The sequence below is a fragment of the Babylonia areolata genome, chromosome 13, assembly GCF_041734735.1.
Source record: "Babylonia areolata isolate BAREFJ2019XMU chromosome 13, ASM4173473v1, whole genome shotgun sequence".
NCBI classification, from domain to species: Eukaryota; Metazoa; Mollusca; class Gastropoda; order Neogastropoda; family Buccinidae; genus Babylonia; species Babylonia areolata.
In genome coordinates this window covers 17,765,919-17,791,890 of record NC_134888.1, presented here as the reverse complement: position 1 = coordinate 17,791,890, position 25,972 = coordinate 17,765,919, and the positions used below count along the sequence as shown (strand labels likewise).

Here is a 25,972-nt window from a genome sequence, read left to right as displayed (position 1 = left end):
TCTGCGTACATTATTCTTTAATCAGGATGTTGTTGATATTCAAGCGATGATCCTTTTGTGGTATTTGTAGGAACACTGCATGTATTTGTAGCGAAGAATGATATAGTTAATATCGAGGGAGAAATGCTGTCGAAATTGCTCCATTCACAACAAAGGGGGGTGTGGTCACCCAAAGCAGCATGGTGTATGATTTTACTGTAAAACTAAACTCATTGAGCTTTTTTTCTCGTTTCCTTTGTTTCTTTCATTTATGGTTAGCTTTGATTTTTTTTCATTTCGTAATATTTTAATTCATTATAGGTACTACTACTAGTCATGTTTTGTTTGAAAATGCAGCAGGAACCTTCATTCTTTTGCTGGCAGAGTTTGCAAGAATCGACACTGGAGTAGCATTTATATTTATTCGATGTTGAAATATATTTATGATATGCTTTCAAAAATACTTGACACTTTGATCAAAAAGTGTGTGTGAAGTAGTTTGGAGGATTAATACTTGGGATTTAGTCATCAGACAGGAAAGGCAAACAGATAATGTAGGAATAAAAATATGATGCATGATAAATTGTTTTTTCCGAAAGCTGACCACACCTCATGAGAAAACTATTTTATAGGCATATATACTGACAATAATACCATTTGTATTGTTTCCAGTATTTATATTTTGTAATCATGGCTTTGATGCTTGTGCTTTAAAATTTGTGCACAGACACAGTGACATATAGAACTAGAAGCTCTCTCTTTGTAGTAAATACTCGAAGAATGAAAGAAGAAGTGAAAATACAGTATACTTTATCTCCAAGAAGAGAGATTCATTTTTGGTCTCAAATAATTCAGGAGAATCACATACACTATATAGTATACATGTATCATTGGATACATATAATCATAACTTATAAATATTAAATGCTGAAAAAAATCCGTTCACATGAAGTAAAGCAGACATAGTCACACATGTAATGATTTTAAAGGATGGGCATGATAGATAGTATACTGTGATAAATTGCTATCCAATCCTAAACCCCTTGCCTTAATATGGCAGTTTTCTTCCTTTTGGTAGGTTACTTCTTTTTCAGGAAACAATATCCTTTTAAAAAAATTGTGAAATTATTTGGCGGTGTTGCCTTTTCATTTTTTCCAATACCCACTAACCTTGAAATTAATATATTTTGTCACTTGAGTCTGGAATCATATATCAGAAAAAGCACAAAAGTAGAAGCGCATTTGTAAAAAACAGATGCTGTTTCCTTTAAGTTTAAAAGTGTTTTGGGTTCTGAATATCTGCACCACTTCTCTCTTACCCCACAAGCCTTTGATAAATTTACCCTTAACTGAACACTTACACTTCTGCAACAACAGAAACTACTGAGTGAAAAGTAAATTTTACAAATTTTAAGAAAAAAAGAAAATCAGAATTGAATAATTTCTCAGATTTAAGAGTGCATGGAACAGATCTTAAGCCTCTCTCTTCCAGTCACCAAAGTATGTACACAAGATGTACAGTACAGAAGAGATGGCTAGAATTTTGTTTTTCTGCAGGATGTCAGCAGTAACAACTACAAAACATGATAGAACTTCAGAAAGGAAAGTAATTTTGTTAATCAACTGATGTGATTCTGGTTATCATGATGATTACAGTACATGCTACAAAAAAAAAAGTACAAGTTTTCATCAGCAAGTAGGGGGCAGGGTCATGTTGGAAGAGGGTGTATGAAAAAACAATATTTTGCTTTTAGCTTGAAAACTTCCTTTTGGGGTTTTCATTTACAGTGAAACCCCCAGAAGAAAGTTTCAACCAAAGTTTTGTATACAGTGGGCTTATGTAATATATTGTATGGTAGTGTTTGTGGGGGGGATGGTGGTGGTGGGGGTGTATAGTGTTTTTGTGTAGAAAACATAATGTAGCAAATGATAACAACATAATTGCCCTTTGTTGTTGTGTCTAATACACTTGCAAATATTTCCACACATGAAACACACACACTTGAATTTTCTTCTTTTGTTTCCAAAATATTTTGTGTATATTTTCTAGAAATGTTATTTGTCTTCTACAGATTGGGATTGATCTCTTTCTGGCAACATTGAACATTGATGATTATATTCTCTATTTTCCTTCAAGAGAACATGTACTTTTGTGTACTTCTGAATCTGAGCATAATTTTGATTTTTGTGATTACAGAGTTTTTCGTGCAAAAATTACAAATAGTTGCAGGAGTCACAGGGTTCAGATAGGAGATATTACATAAGTAAGTGATTTTAACCTCCCTTCCTCCATCCTTTCTGATTTTCACACAGTATATCCATGCCGGATCTCTCCCCCCACCACTCCCACCTCCCCCCATGTTGTCTTTCCAGAATCTTTTTAGAAAGTGCCCATTTTGAAAACAAAAAAACAGACCAGGTAAACTACTTGAATTTCACTCAGTTGGCGACAGCATAGTGCATACTCTCTGCATGTATCACTCTGACACACAAACAAATAACAACACGCTACGCACTGGAAATGAACTGGTCAGTTAAGCCAACATGGTAGCCACACACCACCAAACCCAGAATCTTGTACCCTCACTCTGCAGAAGCAGGTAGAATGAGATCGATTGTGACAGTTTCAAGCCAGTAGGGTAAGGTTGTGGTTTGTCATCTGCCATTTTGAAAACATGGTGAAGGGAGGTATTGACAATAACATCTAGGAATAATCATACAGAGCATGACAGGCATTTGCTCCTTGCAGATAATTAAAAGTGGGCATGTCAAGCTTTCTGACTGGTGGCTATTGAGATGGATCAACTTTAAAATGTAACAGAAAAATCAAGAAATGACTGACATGTATATAATGTGTCATGGGGCAAATGGGGCTCTCAAGAGGATAAAGAACTGTTAAAAAAGAAAGTATTATAAATAACCAGATAATATGTGCATTGGTCCAGGTCCAGTTCTCAAGGCACTGGGGCCCTGCCACTATTCAACTGCACCACAGAGTTCAGACAAATGGCAAAGTCACTGTCGACTCCAGTGGACATTCAGAAAAAGGCAGAGGGAATGTTGGAGACACTGATGTCAGAGTTGGACCAGCAGGATGATATTGAGGTATGGGCATTACCTTATACAAGGAATAGGTTGATCAATGCGAAAATGTGAAAATCAAGGTGGTTTTCAAAAAAAGAAGTGTTTTACATTGCTATGTGTGGGAGTATAACATTTCCATATTATGTGGATTTCTGTGTTGATATTTTGGTGATTTATGAAACTTTTTTCTTCTTTGTTTTATTTTTGTTTTGGTATGCATTTTGGTTGTGCGGCATCAGGAACACAGACTGAAACACTTCTTAGAACAAAAATCTGTATTCAGTGTAAGAGTGGAGAGACCTTCAAGGGTCATGCTTGCTTTGAAAGTCCCAAGTATACTGAGGTGTACTTCCAGAAATTACATGATATCAGAGACGTGAGATTTTGTACTGAATTCTCTGTTCAGCAGCAAGCCATGAAATTTATTGAAAAGGAGCGTACAATGCTGAGACATATTTTTTTTACAGAATTTTGAACTTGTTGAGAGGTGCTTCTGTGTGGATAGCCAGTAAGAATTTCAGGTTTTTATTACTTAGAATAAAACCTGTGAACATACTCATTTGTTTAATAAGAATGTTGCTTTTGTTTCAGATGTCTCAGAATGATATGTTCGTGTGTGCCCTTTACATGGCTTTGATTGATGCGCGGTAAGTTATTGAACCGTTCAAGGTTCAGTTACATTTTCACTATAGGAACAGAATTGAGATTTGGTTCAGGGCACCATGGATAGGTCATTTGACTGGTTCACAACAAAATCGGTGGGTCTTCTTCAGATTAAACAAGTCCAAAAATTTGTGATAGAATTTGTTCATTACACTCATTATGTCAAATATATATAAAATTAAGTGATGCAGCTTGGAAAAACCAGGCCAAAGAGCAAATTTATCATTTTTGACATTCAGTTATTCTCTTAAAGTTAAAACTTTGCAGAATAACATGCAACAAACAGAATTGATATATCTGACGTAATTTTAGAAAAGCCTTGAGTCAAATGCATGGAAAATTTCAAATTTTACATATGTACAACAGTACCAACAGTCAGAGGGGTTTTGGGTGGGGGGGGGGCGTGCTTAACAAGGATACATATTGTTTGTGAGAGTGATTGAGAGTGTGTGTGTGCATGTGTACATGCACATGTATAATATAAGCACACGTATGTGTGTTTCCTGTGTGTGCGCTTGTGTCCGTGTGTGCTCTTGTGTATGTATTTGTCTGTGTGTCTGCATCTGTGCCCATGTGTATGCGTGTGTATTAGCGGCTGTGTCTTATGTTTGTGTATATATATATACTGTTTGCCCTAAGCAATTATTCCAGAGAGTCTTGCCCTCATGGCAGTTCAGAATGCCATTTGGTCCACACAGAGGTTTTAGAATGCTGTTAAATTTGGCTTACTTTGATTGAAAACGGCATTGTCATCATGGTGAAATTAAATTGGATATGGACAGTTTGGGAGGATGAAGTTTAGAACATCAGGGATATTATTTAAGGATTTTTCAACCTGTGGCCAGCTCCTCAGAGGTGAGTTCCATAGGGCTCAGATGAGAAGCCAGGGACCACACTTCTAGTCTTCCACTTAACACATACGTGTCTGATTATATTTCCTGACAGTACTTCGGCTTGGTTGGCACAAGGACATTATATAGCAGGAAGCACGGAATAGAGCTTCGTCAAATGGTCCCTTTATTATAAATGCATCTTGATAGCAACAGCATGATTCTCATCCATTCTTTTAAACTGCAGGAAAATAATCAGTATCTGAGAGAATTGATTCAAACCTACACACCCCGTCGACAACTCAGATCATCTTCTGATTCACGGTGGCTACTTGCTCCCCGTGTTAAAACCCGATCCTTCAGTGATTCTTCCTTTTCTTATTCAGCTCCATATGTCTGGAACTGTTTACCTCGCGATCTTCGCCACTCTCCTTCATTTCGGTCTTTCAAAACTGGTCTGAAAACACATCTTTTTGAAAATGCCTGTCCATGGACCTTCCATACCTTTTCAGTTTTTAGCCATGCAAACTCTCTCTCTCTTTCGTTTGTGTGTGTGTGTGTGTGTGTAATTATGTAATACGCGTAGTCTCTGAATCTGTTTTATATTATTGTGCGCAAAATCATTATTTTTCTTCTTTCTTTTGTGAGTTATTGCGCGCGCGTGTGTGTGTGTGTTTGATGTTTATTGTAAAGCGCTTTGAGCTCTCTTTAAGGCAGGAAAGCGCTCAACAAATGTCCATTATTATTATTATTATTTTTATTAATCCCAGCTTCTTTGTCCTTTCTTGTGCTGTTCTCATGTGACCTCTTTTATTGAGTCCCCTTCACTTCCATGTCTGTGATAAGCTTGTTGTGAGCCCTTGGTGTGTGAGCCTGTGTTGTTGGCAGATTCATGGGGATTAATTCTGGAGGAATGTGATGTTATTTTCCCCCATTTTTTTTTCAGGAATGTGATGGTTTCTGCTCTGAATGAGATGCTTACAGTCTGGATCCAAAACTATTTATTATGAACACTTGTATGAAGTATCATGATTTTGGTAATCACTGGTGATATCCTGCATATATTGAAGCAGAACAGGTGAAATTAAAGATAAATAGAGAGATGAAATGATACTTGTCTTAACACTGTTTTACTTTCAGACCTGTCCTGATGGCTTACACAGAACACTGTATGTTTCTGGGAATTGTTTCAGAATGCCCTACGGCCCCCATGATCCTCAGCTGAAGCATGGCTGTCTGGCTGTTCCCTCAGTCACTGTCACTCAGCTGCTGCAAAGTTCCAACACGAGGTGATGAACCTGTCTTCGTCATGTTGAATTCCATATGAAAATTGCATTCAGTTTTGCAGATTCTTCTTCTTTATTCGTGGGCTGCGTTTCCCATGTTCACTTATATGTACACGAGTGGGCTTTTATGTGTATGACCATTTTTTTACCCTGCCATGTAGGCAGCCATACTCTGTTTTCAGGGCTGTGCATGCTGGGTATGTTCTTGTTTCCATAAACCACCGAATGCTGACATGGATTACAGGATCTTTAACGTGTGTATTTGATCTTTTGCATGTGTATACACATGAAGGGTGTTCAGGCACCAGCAGGGCTAGTATCGCACAAGGGTACACATGCATAGAGAATTGTACGAACATCCATGCGTACAAAACATACAAATACATGCCAGTGCTCACATTGACGTATATATACACACGCCTATGTGAATTTGATATCTCTCTCATCCTCTCTTTCTCCTATTTACCTCTCTCATCCTCCAATGCCGTCTTTCTCTCATCCTCTACTGCCCTCTCTCACCCGCTCTTTCTTCTATTTTATATCTCTCTCATCCTCTCTTTCTCCTATTTTTCTCTCTCTCATCCTCTACTGCCCTCTCTCACCTGCTCTTTCACCTGTTTGATATCTCTCTCATCCTCTCTTTCTCCTATTTTTCTCTCTCTCATCCTCTACTGCCCTCTCTCATCCTCCCTCCTATGTATCTCTCTCATCCTCTCCTATTTTTCTCTCTCTCATCCTCTACTGCCCTCTCTCACCCTCTCTTTCTCCAATTTTCTCTCTCTTATCCTCTCTTTCTCCTGTTTAACCTCTCTCCCATCCTCCACTGCCGTCTTTCTCTCATCCGCCCTTCTCCTATTTGATCTCTCTCATCCACTACTGCCCTCTCATCTGCCCTTTCTCCTATTTGATCTCTCTCATCCACTACTGCCCTCTCTCATCCACCCTTTCTCCTATTTGATCTCTCTCATCCACTACTGCCCTCTCTCATCCGCCCTTTCTCCTATTTGATCTCTCTCATCCACTACTGCCCTCTCTCATCTGCCCTTTCTCCTATTTGATCTCTCTCATCCACTACTGCCCTCTCTCATCTGCCCTTTCTCCTATTTGATCTCTCTCCCATCCTCTACTGCCGTCTTTCTCTCCTCATCCTCCACCATCATTTTGCAAAGTATTCAATTCTACATAATAATTCCTTTCACTTTCAGACTCTGGGGGGTGGGGGGTAGGGGGGGGGGGGAGTAAATGAATGGATAAACAAGTCAGTCAAGCAATTAACAAAGTGATGTTATGTGGTAAAGTGCAGTTGTGTACTCCAGTCTGTGTGTGTGTGTGTGTGTGTGCTTGTGTGTTAACAAGTGTTAACAATTCAGCCAAATTACAAACAGCGTAACCAGTCAGTGGAAACTGTAGAAGCAACTGCATTACCGATCAAATCAACCCAAGTGATTAACTCTCTTAGCACTGCTAGTTTGCTCTCCTGACTTCCCCCCACAGAAGACTCATTTGCATGGGTTAGTTAAAAAAAAACAACAACAAAAAACCAGACACACAAAAAAGCAATATTTAGAAGTTTTGAACTGAAATTTTCCAGACGATTCTGTCACACAGTGAGTTGGTTGGGGACAAAATATAAAATTTCCTCCCTTTTGTGCTATCTTCCAGTGAGGTGATGAAAGTATCCATAATTTTCGTTCTAAATTTGCACATACTTATAATTGTAAATGAATCCAGGAAAGATAAAGAATTTGAAACAGTTAGAAAAACGTTACTCAGTTCTGATCGGGCTCCTTCTGAAACAGTTGCCTGCCTTGTAGTCTAAGAAAATTACGAAAATACCTAAAAAAAATTGCAAGAAAAGGTTTTTTTGGCTCTATGTATTCAGGATTTTTCACACTATCACCTGTAAAAAATCGAAGAAAATCGAATGTCAGATAAGAGCAGGAAAATTAAATAAAGAAAAATAAACACAAGGAGATGGCGTGAACGGAACACCATATTTGAGTCTGAAACTCTCAACTGGGTCACGTCACTGACACCTTGTCAAGGATGCCACAACGGGGATGGGCCTGTTAAGTACTACGCTTCTCCGGCATTTCGTCCGCGCAGCGGAACCTGCCTACCACTGTATCTTATGCTTCTCTGTTGAGCGTACTGAATATCATACATGATTTTACATTGCTTCATTGTTAAGTAATGTTTCCGAAAAAGCAAGTGTACTTACAACAGTCAAATTAGACTGTTACCAAAATGTAATCACAGTTATCATGATCTTAAAGTGTGCTAGCACAGACTGCATGGTTGGGGTAGACAGGTTCGCGCGATTCCTCCGTGTTCGCATGTGTGAAGTATGGAGTATGGTAAACCATGCTCTTAATAAAGTTTCTTTCGCTGAAAATTTAAAGATTTTCTTTTTTGAGATTTCTTTGCATAATGGAAATGGACTAACATCAAGACACATGTGTGATTTGCAAACACCCCTGCAGTGTTGACAAAACATTTTCCGTACTATCGGAAAAGGGCTGCAAAGGTGATAATAACTTCTTTTTTTTAGTAAGTTTGTGGGCTTTCGTTCCCATCAGTGTTTATTTCATATGTATTCGTTTGTTTATTTCCTTAAGCACTGTCTTCAAGGCTTAGCTTTTATTGTTTTCTTTTGTTTGGTTTTTTTTGTTTGTTTGTTTTTGGTTTTTTTGTTGGTTTTTTTTGGTTGTTGTTTATCTCCATTTAACTACTGACTGTGAAAGTATGTGTGTATGAGTGTGTGTGTGTGTGTGTGCGCGCGCGCTCGCGCGTGCTAGAAAGGCGGAAGGGCGAGGGAGGGGTTAGGAGGGAGAGGGACGGAGCTGAGGAGAAGAAGAAGAAGAAGAGAAAGAAGAGAGAGAGAGGAAAAAAAAAACTAACAGAAGGAATCTTGTTTACTGAAGGAAAAGAACAAGCATAGGAAGACTTTTCTTACGTACTACCCCCATTTTATGAAAAAAAAGAACTTGCGGAAAGGCAATAAGAAAAACAAGGTATTACATAAATGTATATGCCAGAGAACAAACGAATTTCATCAACTGACATAGTACAGAAAAGCTAGTCAGTATGATTTTAACGCACGATGCATATCTGTGTATAAACAGAATGTTGCAACAGAAGAGAGACAGACAGACAGACAGAGAGAGAGAGAGAGAGAGGCCTGGTTGGTCAGGTATGATGCAAGCTGTTCACATGGGCAGTCACTGTGGCATCTCTGGCTTCCTGCCCATAATTGACTTCAGTCCAAGTGATATGGCCTGTCACTACTCTACCATGCATTTCATCACAAAAGAGGTCACACGACACAACTCAACACCTGTCCTGACTCTGGATCAACCACTCTGGTGGAAAGCCAAGGACATCTTGCTAATGAGCCTCCTGCCAGTTATATGAAGTCGATGGTGCTGCGCTTGGTGCTTTCTATGCTGAAATGAGCTTCTGAGGCTGCATTGGACGGTTGATGGAGGGCAGTGGGTTGCAATTGGTTAAAGGTTCTGGAACTGTCCTTCTCTCCAAACGCTGTCATGCACATGATGCAAGGAAAAGCAGTGACACGAGCAGGAAGGGAACATTTTAGTGGACTCTTTGCTTAAACGCACTCGTGACTGCTAAAACATGTGGAGTCAAGCTGCCAACTACACAGAACCTAGATCTTGTTCCAGAAGACCTTCATTTGGAACAAGTGGATCAAGAAGTTCAAAATGAACTTCAAAATTCAACTGACACTTTCAAATCAAATACTACTGATCACACGGACTTCACCGAACCAATGTTAGATGAAGATCTTGATCATGGACTGGATTTGTATAATTTCTCTCACAGAGGGCAAACTTGTAGCTCATGACCTTGAGGCAAACACGCATCTTATCTCCAGAATTTCTGACAAGTTGGATGCAAAGAAGGAGGAGCTAAAACAATACCCCACAGCTGCCTCGTGGTTGCAGTACATGCATCTCATAGATATTTTACGACGTTTTCTGAAGGCAGAGAGGACGGGAAACTGGCATCTTCACCTGAGTACGTTGCAGGAGATGATATCTTTTCTTGCTTCAGCTGGTCACAGTCTGTACACAAAGTCAATCCAGCTGTACCTGCAAGATATGGTGCAACTTGAACAAACCAACCCTGACGTGTACAACAAATTTCAAGAAGGTAATCATATTTTCCGCAGAAGTGATCGCTACTAGGCTGGTCTTTCTGTCGATCTTTTATTGAGCAAGTGTTGATAAGAAGCATCAATATGTCAGTTCAGAACATCACCGGGTTGTCTTTCTCAAGTGAACAGCACAAAGACATCAGCATTGCCAGAAAGAGGCAGGATGGTCACGACATGATGGTCATCCTTGCTCTCCTGGAAGAGAGAGATTCTTTCATTGCTGGTCCTGTTCTGAAGAATACAGCCTCGGGTATGGTTGAAACACCAAGGTGGATGCACACAAGGCAAACTAAGTGGGAAATAAAATCTTGAAGGTGGAAAGCCACAAAGCCACGGAATACACCTTTAGGTCAGAACAGGCTGTTACGATGGCCTCCATAAACACTGTCAAGATTGACGCAGAAGTGGTGGCGATCGAACCTCAACTTCTGTTTCAGCGCCTGGTTTCAGCCACAGGCACTAAATACGAGGACAAGTGTGAGGTGTTCAAATATGAGCTGTCGAGTCACCCATCATCTCTTTCTAAGTCTTCTATTTTTCTTCGTCAAGGAAATAAAGCCCTTCTTGTTGATGAGATCTGGAAGAGAGTTTCCAAACCCATGCCAGAGAGTGCCTTTCTTGGTGACGTGCGTTTGTTCTGCATGGAGAGGCACTTCTCAAAAAAATCCCTGGTCTCGTGGCTCAGCTTACATTTCCATCATTGAAACTTAGTCAGACATGTGCGACAGAAGTACAAGAAGCCTGTGATGGCTATACAAGTGGCCCAAGCACAAAAGACGTCACATATATATGCAGAACTAAGGGAAAGTCGTCCACTGAGGTTCAGTTTACACCAGACATGACCCTGCATATCGGGAAAGACCTGTTTCTGGCCAATCATAAAAACAAGCAACGTTTTATTGACTTGCTTTCTTGTAAGCTGCGGAACAACGGATGCGTGACTTTCTGTTCTGAAGGAGATGCTGACTGCATGATTGTTGCTGAGGTTCAGGAAAGTGCAAAAGGCAAAGAGACAGTGGTTGTTGATGATGACACAGATCTTTTAGTCCTTTTGGTCTGTCATTTCAAAAGTGATTCAGAGGAAGTCTTTCTCAAGAAAAGCAGAAAGCCGTTCAGGTGCTGGAACATCAAGCAGTTTCAGAGTTCACTTAGCAGCTTATGTCATATCTTGCCTGTCATCTATGCAGCCATAGGTTGTGACACAACGTCCCGAGCTTTTGGAACTGGCAAACGGACAGGTTTCCAGAAATTCCTGAGCTCAGAACGACTTTGTGAACTGGCAGACATTCCTGAAGAACTTAGAGAAAGGTGAGATTGTTGTTGCTGCTGAGCAGATGCTCTTGTCTTTGTATGATAGGAAGACAGTGTCCACCCTTGACAAGATTAGATACATGATGTTCTGTTCAAAGGTAGCGTCTGGGACAACATTCATACAAGTTCACTCACTGCCCCCAACGTCCTCTGCTACCAAATACCAGTGTTTGAGGACATATCTGCAAGTCCAACAGTGGAAATGACACACTTGTGCTGGGACAATTGGGCTGGAAGATTGTTGACAACCAGATGGTGCAGCCTTGCACAGCAGACTTGCCTCCTGCTCCTTCCAAGCTTCTGTGCATTATCCGCTGTGATTTCGAGTGTGACTGTGACAAAAAGGTGTACCTGCAGAAAACAAGGTTTTGACAGCTCGCCAGCATGTGGAGAGTGTCATGGAATACATTATTGGAACTCAGCACAGGTGACAACCGCTGAAGAACAACACTGAGAGGGAAGCCTTTGTGAGGATGGACATTATTATGAATTAGTCCAGTAATTCTATGATAAAAAGTGGTCTAATCCCAAAATAATCGCAATATGTTGGGTTTTTTTCAGACTTGCATCTATACTTATTGGTAAAGAATGTCTGCAAAACGTAAGTGTATATTTTAAAAATGCAACCTTAAGACGTATAAAGACAGCTTTGTGTGAATAAGTCGCTCTGCTTATACATTGCCTTTCACGTTAATGTGCACAGACTGTCAGGATCTGACATAGATGAATCCATTAGAATAGACAACATCTCATGTATGAATTCCACGCTTCCAGGTCACAGTGGACAAAACATCTACATGAATGATACATTTTGCGCGCGCATGTGTGTGAGTGTGCGCATATCTACATTTGGTGATATTTTGCTTTCAAATTCAAAATAATGTTTTGCCTCTCTCTCTCTCTCTTTCTTACACAAACACACACACACACACACACACACACAGTTGTTTGAAATACCCTCACGACAGAAGATAATGATAATAAATAAAATGAACAGACAAGACAGTTCATAATTAGATAAATAAATGAATAAACAAAAATTAACTGAATGATAAATGTGTAACTAACGAACTAAAGATAAAACAAATAGATGAATAAGTAAATTGATAAATACATAAATGGAAAAAAACAAACAAACAAAATAAATCAATGTTTTTAGAACCCAGACAATGGCTTGTCGTCACTTCAGATCACACAAGTGCCTTGATGACCCTCCGTTTCCATTTTACATACAATTACTAAATAAAGTTGAATATTGTAATTTCTTCAGTAAAATATTTTTTTAAGCGCATGGTTTACCATACTTCAACACCACATTTTGCGAAGGCAACATGTGAACCTTTCTTCAACGCCACTTTCGTGCTGTCTGTCTAGATGTAAATCAGGAACAAGATAACTGTTATATCAGTTCAGTAACTGATTCAATTGACAGTTATAAGTATGTTTTATTATTCCGAAATCACTAACTGCCAACAAATCAACGTAAAACTTTCACTACGGTCAGGGCAGTATGAAACAGGTTTTACTGCACGGAGTGAGAAAGCGCGGGGAGGAACCAGGCCTGCCCGCAGAGCCCGACTTGACAAGGCGCGAATGACAAGCTGCGGCAGCAGAAAAGTATGGTGTGCTTTTTCTTCCATCTCGGCCTATTTATTTTTCTTTATTTAATTTTCCTGATCTTATCTGACGTTCGATTATCTTCGATTTTTTATGGGTGATAGAGCGAAAAATTCTGAACACGAAGAGCCAAAAAACATTTTCTTGCAATTTTTTGGAGGTTCGGCCACTTTTTCTCACAAAATTACTAGACTATTGTGACTGGGAAGAAACTGTGTCAGTTGCGCTTGTTGACTTGGCACTGTTAACATGAACCAGTCACCTCAAAAATAACTCTCCTGCTTGTGAGCACAGCAATACACACTGTTTTTATTTATTTATTTATTTATTTCTTAATTTTTGCTGCCCCATCATCTGCACTGTTTCAGTGGCATTACTCCCATGCCGCTTATTTAGATTCCCCCATACACGGCCACACCCAGGTTCGTCTGTCACAGTTCCAGTGTCGGCAGTCCGCAGGAAACCATGATGTTAGGTCGCCAGGAGGCCACACACCAGAGGAGACCCTGCACTGCTGCTGAATCACTTCGGTGGTGTTCAGTGGTGCCTGTTCTGATTTAACGTACTTAGGACACCACCTACTAAGCCCCCTACTAACGACAATAATGGCTTAGTCGCGGAGCCAGACTGAGTGAGCGCCCCTCCCAGAGTGGAGACCGCCACCATGTCCCTCAAATAACAGCCCCCCATGAATCTGCCGACACTAAAGACATTGACAGGACTCACCCCAAGCACGGAAGTGGAGGAGTATTGAAACAGAGGTCACCATGAGAGCAGGGCATGAAAGGCTACATACTTAGAGACTGTTCTGTCTATATTGATGATGATGGAGGAGGAGGAGGATGATGACGATGTTGCTGTGAAGGTCCATTTTGGTTTGGGACTGCGTGACAGGGCTGTACTCTGCTTCCTGTCATAATTATATCCTGGCGTTAACCAGGCCCGAGAGATACAGACACTTGCAGTGTTGGTCAAGTAATTAGAGCAACACACCCTAAGACACATCCTTGAAGTGGATGACACTCGACTGTGTGGTCCCAGTCTCCCCATTTAAGCCCACAGCACACTCAACTCTGGGTAGGAGCCTGCCACAGGCCGAAAAACCCACCTCCGCTAGGATTCGAACTGGTGTCCTCCCAGATGTCAGTCCGCGGCGCTAACCACTTCGCCAGGGCGGCTGGTCACACTGCTTTTATTGTTCACAGTGGAAAGGTCAGTCAAGAAATTGTTAGTTTATGTCATTATGCAAATTAGGTGCCACTCCAAAAATTCAGAACTTTATAAAGCCCTGATCGGGCTCCTTTGCCTGAAACACTTGTAAATAATAGGGCCTTGGTTCAGGCCCATCATCTGGGTAGAATTCATCAACACTGGCATATAAGCAAATTAATCAAACACTCAAACAAGCAGCTTAATCAGAACACAAAAGTTTTTGAATTTTAGAAAATAATGAAACCAATAACAGTCTTGCATAATATGTTAAAATCACCCCATCCAATGAAGTGCTTCTGGGAGTACTTATCTGAATGTAATGCCAGTAGATCTACTACCAGTGTGTACTGCCCCTTATCCTCCTCTACCCCCCACCCCCCACCCCATCCCTCCAATACAAAATGTTATAATTAAAAACACATATCTTGGCTTTTTACTTTGATTTTACAGTCAGAGTTATCATTTGAGACACCTCTACTCATGGGAGTTATCAGTTGAGACATCAGTTGAGACACTTCTACTCATGGGAGTTATCAGTTGAGACATCAGTTGAGACACTTCTACTCATGGGAGTTATCAGTTGAGACATCAATTGAGACACTTCTACTCATGGGAGTTATCAGTTGAGACATCAGTTGCTACACTTCTACTCATGGGAGTTATCAGTTGAGACATCAGTTGAGACACTTCTACTCATGGGAGTTATCAGTTGAGACATCGATTGAGACACTTCTACTCATGGGAGTTATCAGTTGAGACATCAGTTGCTACACTTCTACTCATGGGAGTTATCAGTTGAGACATCAGTTGAGACACTTCTACTCATGGGAGTTATCAGTTGAGACATCAGTTGCTACACTTCTACTCATGGGAGTTATCAGTTGAGACATCAGTTGAGACACTTCTACTCATGGGAGTTATCAGTTGAGACATCAGTTGAGACACTTCTACTCATGGGAGTTATCAGTTGAGACATCAATTGAGACACTTCTACTCATGGGAGTTATCAGTTGAGACATCGATTGAGACACCTCTACTCATGGGAGTTATCAGTTGAGACATCAGTTGAGACACTTCTACTCATGGGAGTTATCAGTTGAGACATCAGTTGAGACACTTCTACTCATGGGAGTTATCAGTTGAGACACAACTAATTCACATCAGTAACTCAAGTACTCCTTGGAGTACATCTGAAACAAGCCCCAAACTACTCCCACGAGTCATTGTTGCAGAAATAGTCAGTTCCCTCGGAATACAGGGGAGTTGCTCTGTTGAGTCAGAAGCGCTCCACTTACCTTTTGTAAGTTCAGTGGCACTGTAGTACTAAAGCAGAGATGTATGAACAACCGTAGGTAACTCGTTAGCACTGATGAAGAAAAGGAAATGAGGGGAAAGAAAACGTGGTATTCGACTGTATGGGATTGGTCACCTGAAACAACAGGTGTGGTGCAAAGATATAAAACTAGTATTTAGCACATAGAGATACACATTAAATTCACACCACTAAAGCAACAGGTGTACTGAGTTCAGGTCTTGTTAAGTTACTAAGTTGGCTGGTTCAATACAAAGTTAATGGGAAGGACTTGACATAAAAAAAAAAGTGTAACAATATAAAATCAATGGCTTACACTTGTGTATTTGCAGTGCTCTCTTTTCTGCCGAGCTTTGTATAACAAGGGAAAACTTCGAGATAGGCTGCCTATGGGTGAATATCACTGCTCACGTGGTGCTGGTGGCTGAGTGACTAATGTTCAGCCTGTCATTGTCTGACATCCCAGCATGCATCGCAGCCCTGTTTTTATTAGCCTACATTGTAGGTTTTGGCGCTTTAAGAACTGTGTGAGCGGCGATCCTCGTTCACGGGCAGCCTATCGCAAAGTTTTCCCTTGTTATACAAAGCTCGGTAGAAGAGAGAGTCACTGGAAAATTCACTTGCCTGGACATATTTTGCACTTGCCCTACTTTCAGAAACTTACATGCATCACCATATGCGCACAAATACACAGAAACAAGCAGTCAAACCCTTTTCTTTAACTGATGTTTGTTTTATTGGATTTCACAAAAGATAACTGTTGCTTTGGACAGTAGAAACAAGTTTTCTCTCTCACATCACAAAACACTGCCTTGGCATGTTTTCACAGTTGACTGTCGGCCACAGAAATTCTTTCAGCCATTTCAGCTGAAAACTGTGTTCTCTCTCCTCTCCTCTTCGAAGACAGTCTTCTGCTGTTAGCGACTGTTCCATTTTGTCTCTTCATCCACAAAGGTCCATTGTCTCATAGAAACAAACTTTTTGTTTGTTTGATTCAAAGTGGAACGACATTCTCCTAAAGAGTCCATTGCCACAAGATTTTTTTAGTTATGCTATTTGATGGGCAGAAGACGAACTATGCTACAGTAAAAATTACCGTTGGTTCTCCAAAAATAGCAGCCAATGGCAAATCACCTTTTAGAGCTGCATGACAGTTGTCTTTTTCCAATGACCATTTAGACTGAAAACGTCTGCTAGATGAATGGAGTCTGACAATCGGTATCAGGAGCGTGACGGGTATTTTTGAAAACACAATATGCTAGTAATGGAAATTATAACTAGCCCGATCGGGCAAGTTCAGCAAGGACATTACTTGCCTGACACAATGATCTGCTTGGCCCGGGCAGTTGGGCAGCCATTAATGTCAAACCCTGAATGGGCTGTTAACAAAATCAATGGGTTAATAAATGCAATCCATTATTCCTGTCACCTCCCTCTCTCACACCTTCTTTGAGTCATTTCATGCCCCCCCCGCACCCCACACCCCACACCCCTGCCCATCCGGCATCTGTAACTAAATTTGTACTTTGTCCATTGCATTCATTGATGAATATATGAAATGTTTTAAATGTGTGTGTGTGCGTTATTAAGAAATGTCTTTGTGTGTATACTTGTGTGTTTGAAGTGGAGGGTAGCATTGAAAGTGGGGTGAAATTAGTGATTCTGTAGTATGGAAGGTGGGATGAAATTAGTGATTTTGTAGACAGTATGGACGATTGGGTGAAATTAGTGATCCTGTAGATAATATGGAAAGTGGGGACAATTTTGGGATCCTGTAGACAGTATAAAAGGTGGGGTGAAATTAGTGATCTTGTAGATAGTATAGTTGGGGTGAAATCAGTGATCCAGTAGATAGTATTGAAGGTGGGGGTAAAATTAGTGATCCTGTAGACAATATAGAAGGTGGGGTGAAATTTGTGACCCTGTAGAGCTATGATATAAGGTAGGGTGAAATTAGTGATCCTGTAGATAGTATGGAAGGTGGGGTGAAATTAGTGAACTGCAGTTAAGAAGATGGGGTGAAATTAGCGATTGTGTAGTACAATATAGGTGGGGTAAAATCTGTGATGTTATGTGAAATTTGTGATCCTGTAGATGATGTTCCAAAAGTTAAACTGCAACAAAAATGGTGACATGTGACATATGGCCCTAAGGTGAAGAAATTTACACCTGACGTTGGCTCTAAGCATGAACTGCCAGCTGAAATGAAGTTTTAAATAATTCTATGCAAAATTTATGTGTAAATAATGTACAGTTAAAATCAAATTCATACAACAGTGAAAGAGAACAGTATCATATTTCATTATGTATGCTATGTTAAAATCTTTTATATGACGTTTGTGACAAGCATATGCCATAGGTACCATTTGGATGACTGGAAAACACATTGGGTAGGATATTCATTTTTAAAACTAAAACTGATGAAATGGTCATTTTTTGACAGTAGAGCATACCTCATCGTTGACTAGTGTGGCCACAAAAACACCTTATGTCACATTGTTGGTGACAATGACACGCACAGTTAAACACGAGACAGATTTTGTATGCAAATCAAAGTACAATGACATGAAAGCATGTGTATGCCAAAAATATGTTTCTTCTGGGGCATCAGCTAAACACGTTGCAGCATGCTTATTTAACCCCTAGGCTGCCTATATGACGAGATAACTCGTCATGGCAAGCATGTATGCTTCGCTGCCACAATGACGAGATAACTCGTCATCGAAATATTCAGACTTTCCCCTGCTTTGCGTTCAGTTCGTTGACAAAAATGCTGGTAGCTTTAGCTTGGGGACTCTTTCTGGATTCTATTCATAGCTAGAAACTCTATCTACGTCATAAGGCAGTCCTTTATTTGAACGTTTTGGTTGGGTTACTGTCCCAGTGTTTGCCTGGCTCCTCTCCTCACTCGCTCAACAAAATGTCGGACTGACGCCGTGCTCAAGACATGCGATCGTAGCGAACTAAATCAACCAAGATTGCTTTCTTTTGCTGATGCTCAGAAAGAATTGAAGCATAAACTCGAAGAAGACAGTGATGAATACCAGCCGCCGTGGCGAAGTGGTTAGCGTCGCGGACTGACGGCTGGGAGGACGCGGGTTCGAATCCCAGCGGAGGTGGGTTTTTCGGCCCGTGGCCGGCTCCTACCCAGAGTTGAGTGTGCTGTGGGCTTAAATGGGGAGACTGGGACCACACAGTCGAGTGTCATCCGCTTCAAGGATGCGTCTTTGGGTGTGTTGCTCTAATTACCTGACCAACACTGCAAGTGTCTGTATCTCTCGGGCCTGGTTAACGCCGGGATATCATTATGACAGGAAGCGTAGAGTACAGCCTTGTCACGCAGTCCCAAACCAAAATGGACCTCTATAGCAACATCGTCATCATCATCGTCATCCTCCTGCTCCTTCATCGTCATCAATATAAACAAAAATAGTCTCAAAGTCTGTGGCCTTTCATGCCCTGCTCTCATGGTGACCTCAGTTTCGATACCCCTCCACTTCCGTGCTTGGGGTGAGTCCTGTCAATGTCGTCAGTGTCGGCAGATTCATGGGGGGCTGTTGTTTGAGGGACGTGGTGGCGGTCTCCACTCTGGGGGGGACGCTCACTCAGTCTGGCTCCGCGACTAAGCCATTATTGTCGTTAGTAGGGGGCTTAGTAGGTGGTGTCCTAAGTACGTTAAAACAGAACAGGCACCATTGAACACCACCGAAGTGACTCAGCAGCAGTGCAGGGTCTCCTCTGGTGTGTGGCCTCCTGGCGACCTAACATCGATGGTTCCCTGTGGACTGCCGACGCTGGAACTGCGACGGACGAACCCGGGTGTGGCTGTGTATGGGGGAATCTAAATGAGCGGCGTGGGAGTAATGCCACTGAAACGGTGCAGATGATGGGGCAGCAAAAAAAAAAAAAAAAAAAAAAAAAAAAGACAGTGATGAACATTTTTAGGACGATTTGATAGAAAATAAAGGGAGCAATCAAGAGAGTGGCCAAGATACGACTATCAGTGAGTGATGCCGGCTGTGCAAACCTTAGCAGACAACAGAAAGTGATTGAATTATTATCAGGGCAGTGTGAGCGATATTCTTGGCACTCAGCCAATGCGGTCTGATGAGAACTGGATAAAGTGACCATGTGAGAGGGGTGAAGAGGAGGGGTGGAGACTGAGGGGGCGTGGCCTCACATCCATATTATCACTTGGAGAAGTCACAATGCATTGTATATGTATCTCTTTTTAATTTTTTTAAAAATTGTGGTTGTTCTAGTATGATTTTGTGTATACAGATATCCATTTGTCCAGAAAATATATTTTAGTGCAAATTACCTGACTAATGTTAGTAATGAACAAGTTGAAAATGTGACAAAAAACAAAACACTGATTTCAGAACAACAGCATGTCACTAAAAATATATAAAATGGGAAAACATCATGTGTTTTGTGTTCTTTATTCATTTACCTTTCAGAAAATATATACTTCTATGGGTCTTTCTCCAATAACAAAGAGCACAGAATTTGAAAATTTATACCCGTTTTTTGTGGAAAAAACCCTGGCAAATAGATTTCACTTAAATCTTATTTTCCTGGCAGCGAAAGGGTTAATGAACAATGTTTTTAGGTAAAAATGTCTCAAGATATGAATACTACAGGGACACCCCACTGCTGGCAATGCAGATTGAAGAAGTCATCCGGGGTACACACACATATACCATGCATGTACACATGTGTACACAAATTTGACTTTGATATGAATAGTTATGTAGTGCCTATTCTCGGTCAGACAGCAAGCTTTAAGCTTTTTACCAACACAGCCTTTCCCACAACAAGCTGCCTATCTGGGTAGAGCTGACTAAGAGCTGCCTTTAGGTGCTGATCACTCTTTTCCCGTTTCAGTCTGTCAGGCTTCAGGCACACAGACAGACACACACACACACACACACACACACACACACACACACACACACACACACCACTAGCTCGCTCACTCACACGTGTACTAGAGCATTCACACCACACTCACAAACATTACTCATGTCTGAGCTTATTTTGAAACATATACATATATACATACATACATACATATATATACATATATGTATATATATATAATAAAAGTGTATTCTGTTGATAGGCTTTATGATTTAGGCTGTTTAATTTTCAGTGTGAAGCATTTGTTGGAGAAGATGCGACAGGTCAAGGAAATGTTGCTGCTGTCAGAGGCAGTCACAGAGCACCTGACATCTTTGGAGAAAAACTTCTGTGTCATGTGTGCTCTCTCACACACCTTTGACAGGTAAGGGGCAGAACGAAAACTGTTTTTTTGTTTCCATTCTCACCCCCTTGATTGATCAGGCACAAAACAAAAAAAACACAAACAAAACGTAAATAAAATGCCCCCCAAACTAGTCATGTGTGCTTTCTCTTACACGTTTGAAAGCTAAGGCATTAAAAAAAACAAAAAAAACCCAACCTGTTGTTATACCTTTCACAGGTAAGGCATAGAAAAACAGCAAAGTATTGTGTCGTGTGTGCTCTCTCTTATGCCTTTGACATGCAAGCACACTTTTAACTGTTGTATGTTACACCGTGGTTCAGAATGCTACACTTTTTGTTCCCTTACTTTAGGTTGCCAGGAGTTAAGTATTCTTTTGTATTACTCTTTGTCGGAATATATTTATCTTTGAAAATTTTGGGCTGCTCTCCCAAGGGAGAGTGCGTTGCCACGGTGCAGCATCATTGTTTTTCCTCCCCCACTTTTTTTTGGCGTGCAAGTATGTTTCTTTTCCTGTCAAAAGTAGGATTTTTATATAAAATTTTGCCCGGGACAACCCTTTCGTTGCTGTGGGTTCTTTTACATGCACTTTGTGCATGCTGCACACAGGACCTTGGTCTACCATCTTTCTGAATGACAAGCATCCAGACCAGCACTGAAGGTTAAGTGGAGGGGGAGAAAATAATGGCGAGTGTGGGATTCAGTATTGTGGGCTCAGACTCTCTCAATTTCCTAGGCGGACACTAATCTGAAGTCCTGACTTTCAGTTTATGAATTGTTAGAGTAGTTTTGCCCTTGCAGAGTGTTGTGCAGTTGTAATTTATGATAACTAAATGGCGGTCATGTTATGATTGATTGTTCTTTTTTCTTTTCTTTGACTTGTGACACAGGATGCCTACTTGTGATGCTGTGCTTGTTTGTTCTTGTTTTCTTTTCTGTGACTCTACGCTCAGTGTGCCCACTGAATGGTTGTGACATTACACTTGATTGTACTTGTTTTCCTTTCTGTGAATCGACACTCAATGTGCCTACTTAATGGTTGCGACCGTGATGTTATGCTTGATTATTCTATTCTTTGTCTCATCACTCAATGTGCCTACTGAATGGTTGTGATGTGATGTTTGATCTTTTGTCTCATCACTCAATGTGCCTACTGAATGGTTGTGATGTGATGTTTGATCTGTTCTTTGTCTCATCACTACATGCATGTATATGAATGTGTATTGTGTGTGCGTGTGTTTATGTAAGTTTGTGCCTGCCTATGTGTGCGTATGTGTTAGGGTAGCTGTTAGATACACATGTATGTTAAAATGTATGTATGCAGTGTGTGTGTGTGCGTGCGTGCGTGCGTGCGTGCGTGCGTGTGTGTGCGTGCGTGCGTGCGTGCGTGTGTGTGTGTGTGTGTGGTCACATTTTGGTGTGTGTATGTAACATAGATATAATGTTTTATGTTATCAAAAGTGTTTTTGTAAAGCACCTAGAGCAGATTTCTGGATAGTGTGCTATATAAGTATCCATTATTATTATTATTATTATTATTATCACTCAATGTGCCGACTGAATGGTTGTGACCATTCTTTAACTTGTCACTCAGTGTGCCTACAGCATGGTTGTGATGTTATGATTGTTCTGTTCTTTGTCTCATCACTCAATGTGCCTACTGAATGGTTGTGATGTTATGTTTGATTGTTCTGTTCTTTGTGTCATCACTCAGTGTACCTACTGAATGGTTGTGATGTGATGTTTGATCTGTTGTCTCATCACTCAATGTGCCTACTGAATGGTTGTGATGTGATGTTTGATCTGTTCTTTGTGTCATCATTCATTGTGTCTACTGAATGGTTGTGGCCATTCTTTAACTTGTCACTCAGTGTGCCTACAGCATTGTTGTGATGTTATGATTGTTCTGTTCTTTGTCTCATCACTCAGTGTGCCTACTGAATGGTTGTGATGTGATGTTTGATCTATTGTCTCATCACTCAATGTGCCTACTGAATGGTTGTGATGTGATGTTTGATCTGTTGTCTCATCACTCAATGTGCCTACAGCATTGTTGTAATGTTATGTTTGATCTGTTCTGTTCTTTGTCCCATCACTCAATGTGCCTACTGAATGGTTGTGATGTTACGCTTGATTGTTCTGTTCTTTGTGTCATCACTCAGTGTGCCTACTGAATGGTTGTGATGTGATGTTTGATCTGTTCTTTGTGTCATCATTCATTGTGTCTACTGAACGGTTGTGGCCATTCTTCAACTTGTCACTCAGTGTGCCTACAGCATTGTTGTGATGTTACGCTTAATTGTTCTGTTCTTTGTCACATCACTCAATGTGCCTACTGAATGGTTGTGATTTGATGTTTGATCTGTTGTCTCATCACTCAATGTGCCTACTGAATGGTTGTGATTTGATGTTTGATCTATTGTCTCATCACTCAGTGTGCCTACTGAATGGTTGTGATGTGATGTTTGATCTATTGTCTCATCACTCAGTGTGCCTACTGAATGGTTGTGATGTGATGTTTGATCTATTGTCTCATCACTCAATGTGCCTACTGAATGGTTGTGATGTGATGTTTGATCTGTTGTCTCATCACTCAGTGTGCCTACTGAATGGTTGTGATTTGATGTTTGATCTATTGTCTCATCACTCAGTGTGCCTACTGAATGGTTGTGATGTGATGTTTGATCTATTGTCTCATCACTCAATGTGCCTACTGAATGGTTGTGATGTGATGTTTGATCTATTGTCTCATCACTCAATGTGCCTACTGAATGGTTGTGATGTGATGTTTGATCTATTGTCTCATCACTCAGTGTGCCTACTGAATGGTTGTGATGTGATGTTTGATCTGTTCTTTGACTCATCATTCAGGGTACCTCCCTGATGGTTGTGACATTGCGCTTTTTTGTTCTGTTGTTTGTCTTACCACTCAGTGTGAGTATAAAAACTAACTATTGCAAAATAGCCTTACATTGTTTTATAGGTGCCTGCTGTTATAATTCCATGTTCTGTTGAATCCTCAAAAAAGAAAAGAAAAAAATAACTCAGCTGGGGAAAGAAAGTAAGTTGGTGCTCTGTAAGCTGTTGTACAAAGTATTAGGAAAGGAAATGTTTTTGAAGTGAGTTTTTTTTCCTTTTTCTTGTTCTGCAGGCTGTGTGGTGCGGTGTTCAGAGAAGAAGACAAACCCAATATTGAAGCGAATGAGTGAGTATCTACAAACAGAAGTTACACAGTCAGATACGATAGTAATTGTGCACATGTAGTCGAATGCTTGCGAACACACATTCACAGATTTAGACACACAAGTCCATTATTTACAATGCATACTTAGTTACACACATATGTACTTTTGTGCGTACTGTCACTTGAACCACAGGGATTTCCTTTTGATGATATTGATATATTGTTTTCCTGTTTGTCAATGATTTTCAGTATTCAGCAAGTTGAGCTGAGGTCAGCTTGTAGTTGTGTGCTAAACTTTTCTTTAAATATTGATATGTATTTCATGTATTGTGGAATGCATTCCGTTTTAACTTTTTTGAAATATTAATTATACATTACAAACATTGTTTTGTCTTTCATGCAGTGGGGAAGATAGTGATTCCCCTTGACTATAACCTGACTTTTAAATGTGGAGTGGTAATACTTGTTGCTAACAGGAAACATGAGAAGTAACATCTTCTTTACTGTGTAAGATTGCAGTTTATTGATGTTAAAAAAAGCCTTGCAGTGTTAGGTGTACGAGTGTAGATACTCCTACACATCATGTGTTCATAATTCCAAAACATGAATTTGTTTATTGATACCTCGTATTTTACTGTATATGGTTACAGTTTTTTTTTCTTTGAGGTTTTAGTGGTATATGATAAATGTAAGGTTGACAGAGTGAAGTCCACATTTTTCTTTGAATGCTTCTGATAATTGAGATTTCTGTTTGTAATTGTAACACTCCAGATTTAGAAGTTTGGTAGCTCCTTTAGTTTGGAACATTTGTCCATAAAATGAAGTATAGCTGTCTTTTGTAAGAGCATGCAGCCTATTAACATACTTCTGTTGCTTGTTCAGGGAGAACATTCCGTCTTTACCAGAAACAGAAGGCGTGGCGTTCAGAAAGAAGATGTGTTGGCTTCTGTTTGTACATGCAAAAAGTGAGTGCTCAAAATGATCTGAAGGTACTTGAAGGAAAGTGTTGTACTTGAACAAGTATTGAGCCTGTATTCTCTATCTTTGTGTTCTTTTGAACAAGTATTGAGACTGTTTTCTATCTGTTCTCTTGAACAAGTATTGAGCCTGTATTCTCTATCTTTGTGTTCTTTTGAACAAGTATTGAGACTGTTTTCTATCTGTTCTCTTGAACAAGTATTGAGCCTTTGTTCTCTGTCTGTATTATTTGTGTGTCGCCTCTCCATTGACTTTGGGGTTACCATTTATGTTTTTCTCTTCATCCTCTAACATATTCCCCATCTCAAGTTTAAGAAAGAATCGATTCCTTCACCCTGTTATGTCTTGACAGACATTTTCCTTTTATCCTTTAAGTCTCACAGACATTTTCCCTTTATCCTGTAAGTCTGACAGACATTTTCCCTGTTAAGTCTGAACAAAAAAAAAAAAAAAAAAAAGATGCCCTTTAAGTCGAACAAAGAAAAATTCCCTTTATCCTGTAAATCTGACAAAAGAAATATTACCTTAACGCTTAAGTCTGACTCTGGCATTTTAATCTTGACAAGAACATTTCCCATTGTCCCTCATGTCTGGCAAAGACGCTTTCCTTTCATCCTGTAAGTCACGGACCTTTTCCTTGATCCTGTAAGTCTGACAAAGATATTTTCCCTTTATCTTTAAGTCTGAGAAAGATATTAAACCTTTATCTTTAAGTCTGAGAAAGATATTTTCCATTTGTGCTGTAAGTCTGACAAAGATATTTCCGTTTATCCTGTATGTCTCACAAAGACGTTTCCCCATTACACAGCAAGTTTTTAAAAAAAATATTAAAAAAGAAGAAAAAAGATGGTGATACTTTCCCATTTTCCTGTAACATAACTCTAAAACAAAAAAAAGTTCTCTTCAGACTTTCTGCTCAGTCAAAAAGTGTTAGTACTGTCATGCTTCTCATAGTGTTTGTTCTGCTGTTATCCTTTTCTGCCCTGTTTAATTTTAATGTACAACTCTGTATTTCCCCAGTGGGTAGTCTCACGAGTCACTTTGCAGTCATTTCTTCATCTGTCCATGATCGT

The 25,972-nt window shown here is 40.1% G+C and overlaps 1 protein-coding gene across 1 annotated transcript in view; it reads left to right on the top strand.

Annotated features, from left to right (window-relative positions):
• LOC143289113 (retinoblastoma-associated protein-like) overlaps positions 1-25,972 on the top strand; it is a 70,197-nt gene that overhangs the window by 496 nt on the left and 43,729 nt on the right. Inside the window, exons 2-7 of the mRNA XM_076597975.1 lie at positions 2,925-3,084; positions 3,655-3,710; positions 5,750-5,845; positions 20,627-20,758; positions 23,889-23,942; positions 24,804-24,886. Coding sequence (XP_076454090.1) covers positions 2,925-3,084; positions 3,655-3,710; positions 5,750-5,845; positions 20,627-20,758; positions 23,889-23,942; positions 24,804-24,886 — 581 coding nt within the window. The remainder of the gene's footprint in view (positions 1-2,924; positions 3,085-3,654; positions 3,711-5,749; positions 5,846-20,626; positions 20,759-23,888; positions 23,943-24,803; positions 24,887-25,972) is intronic.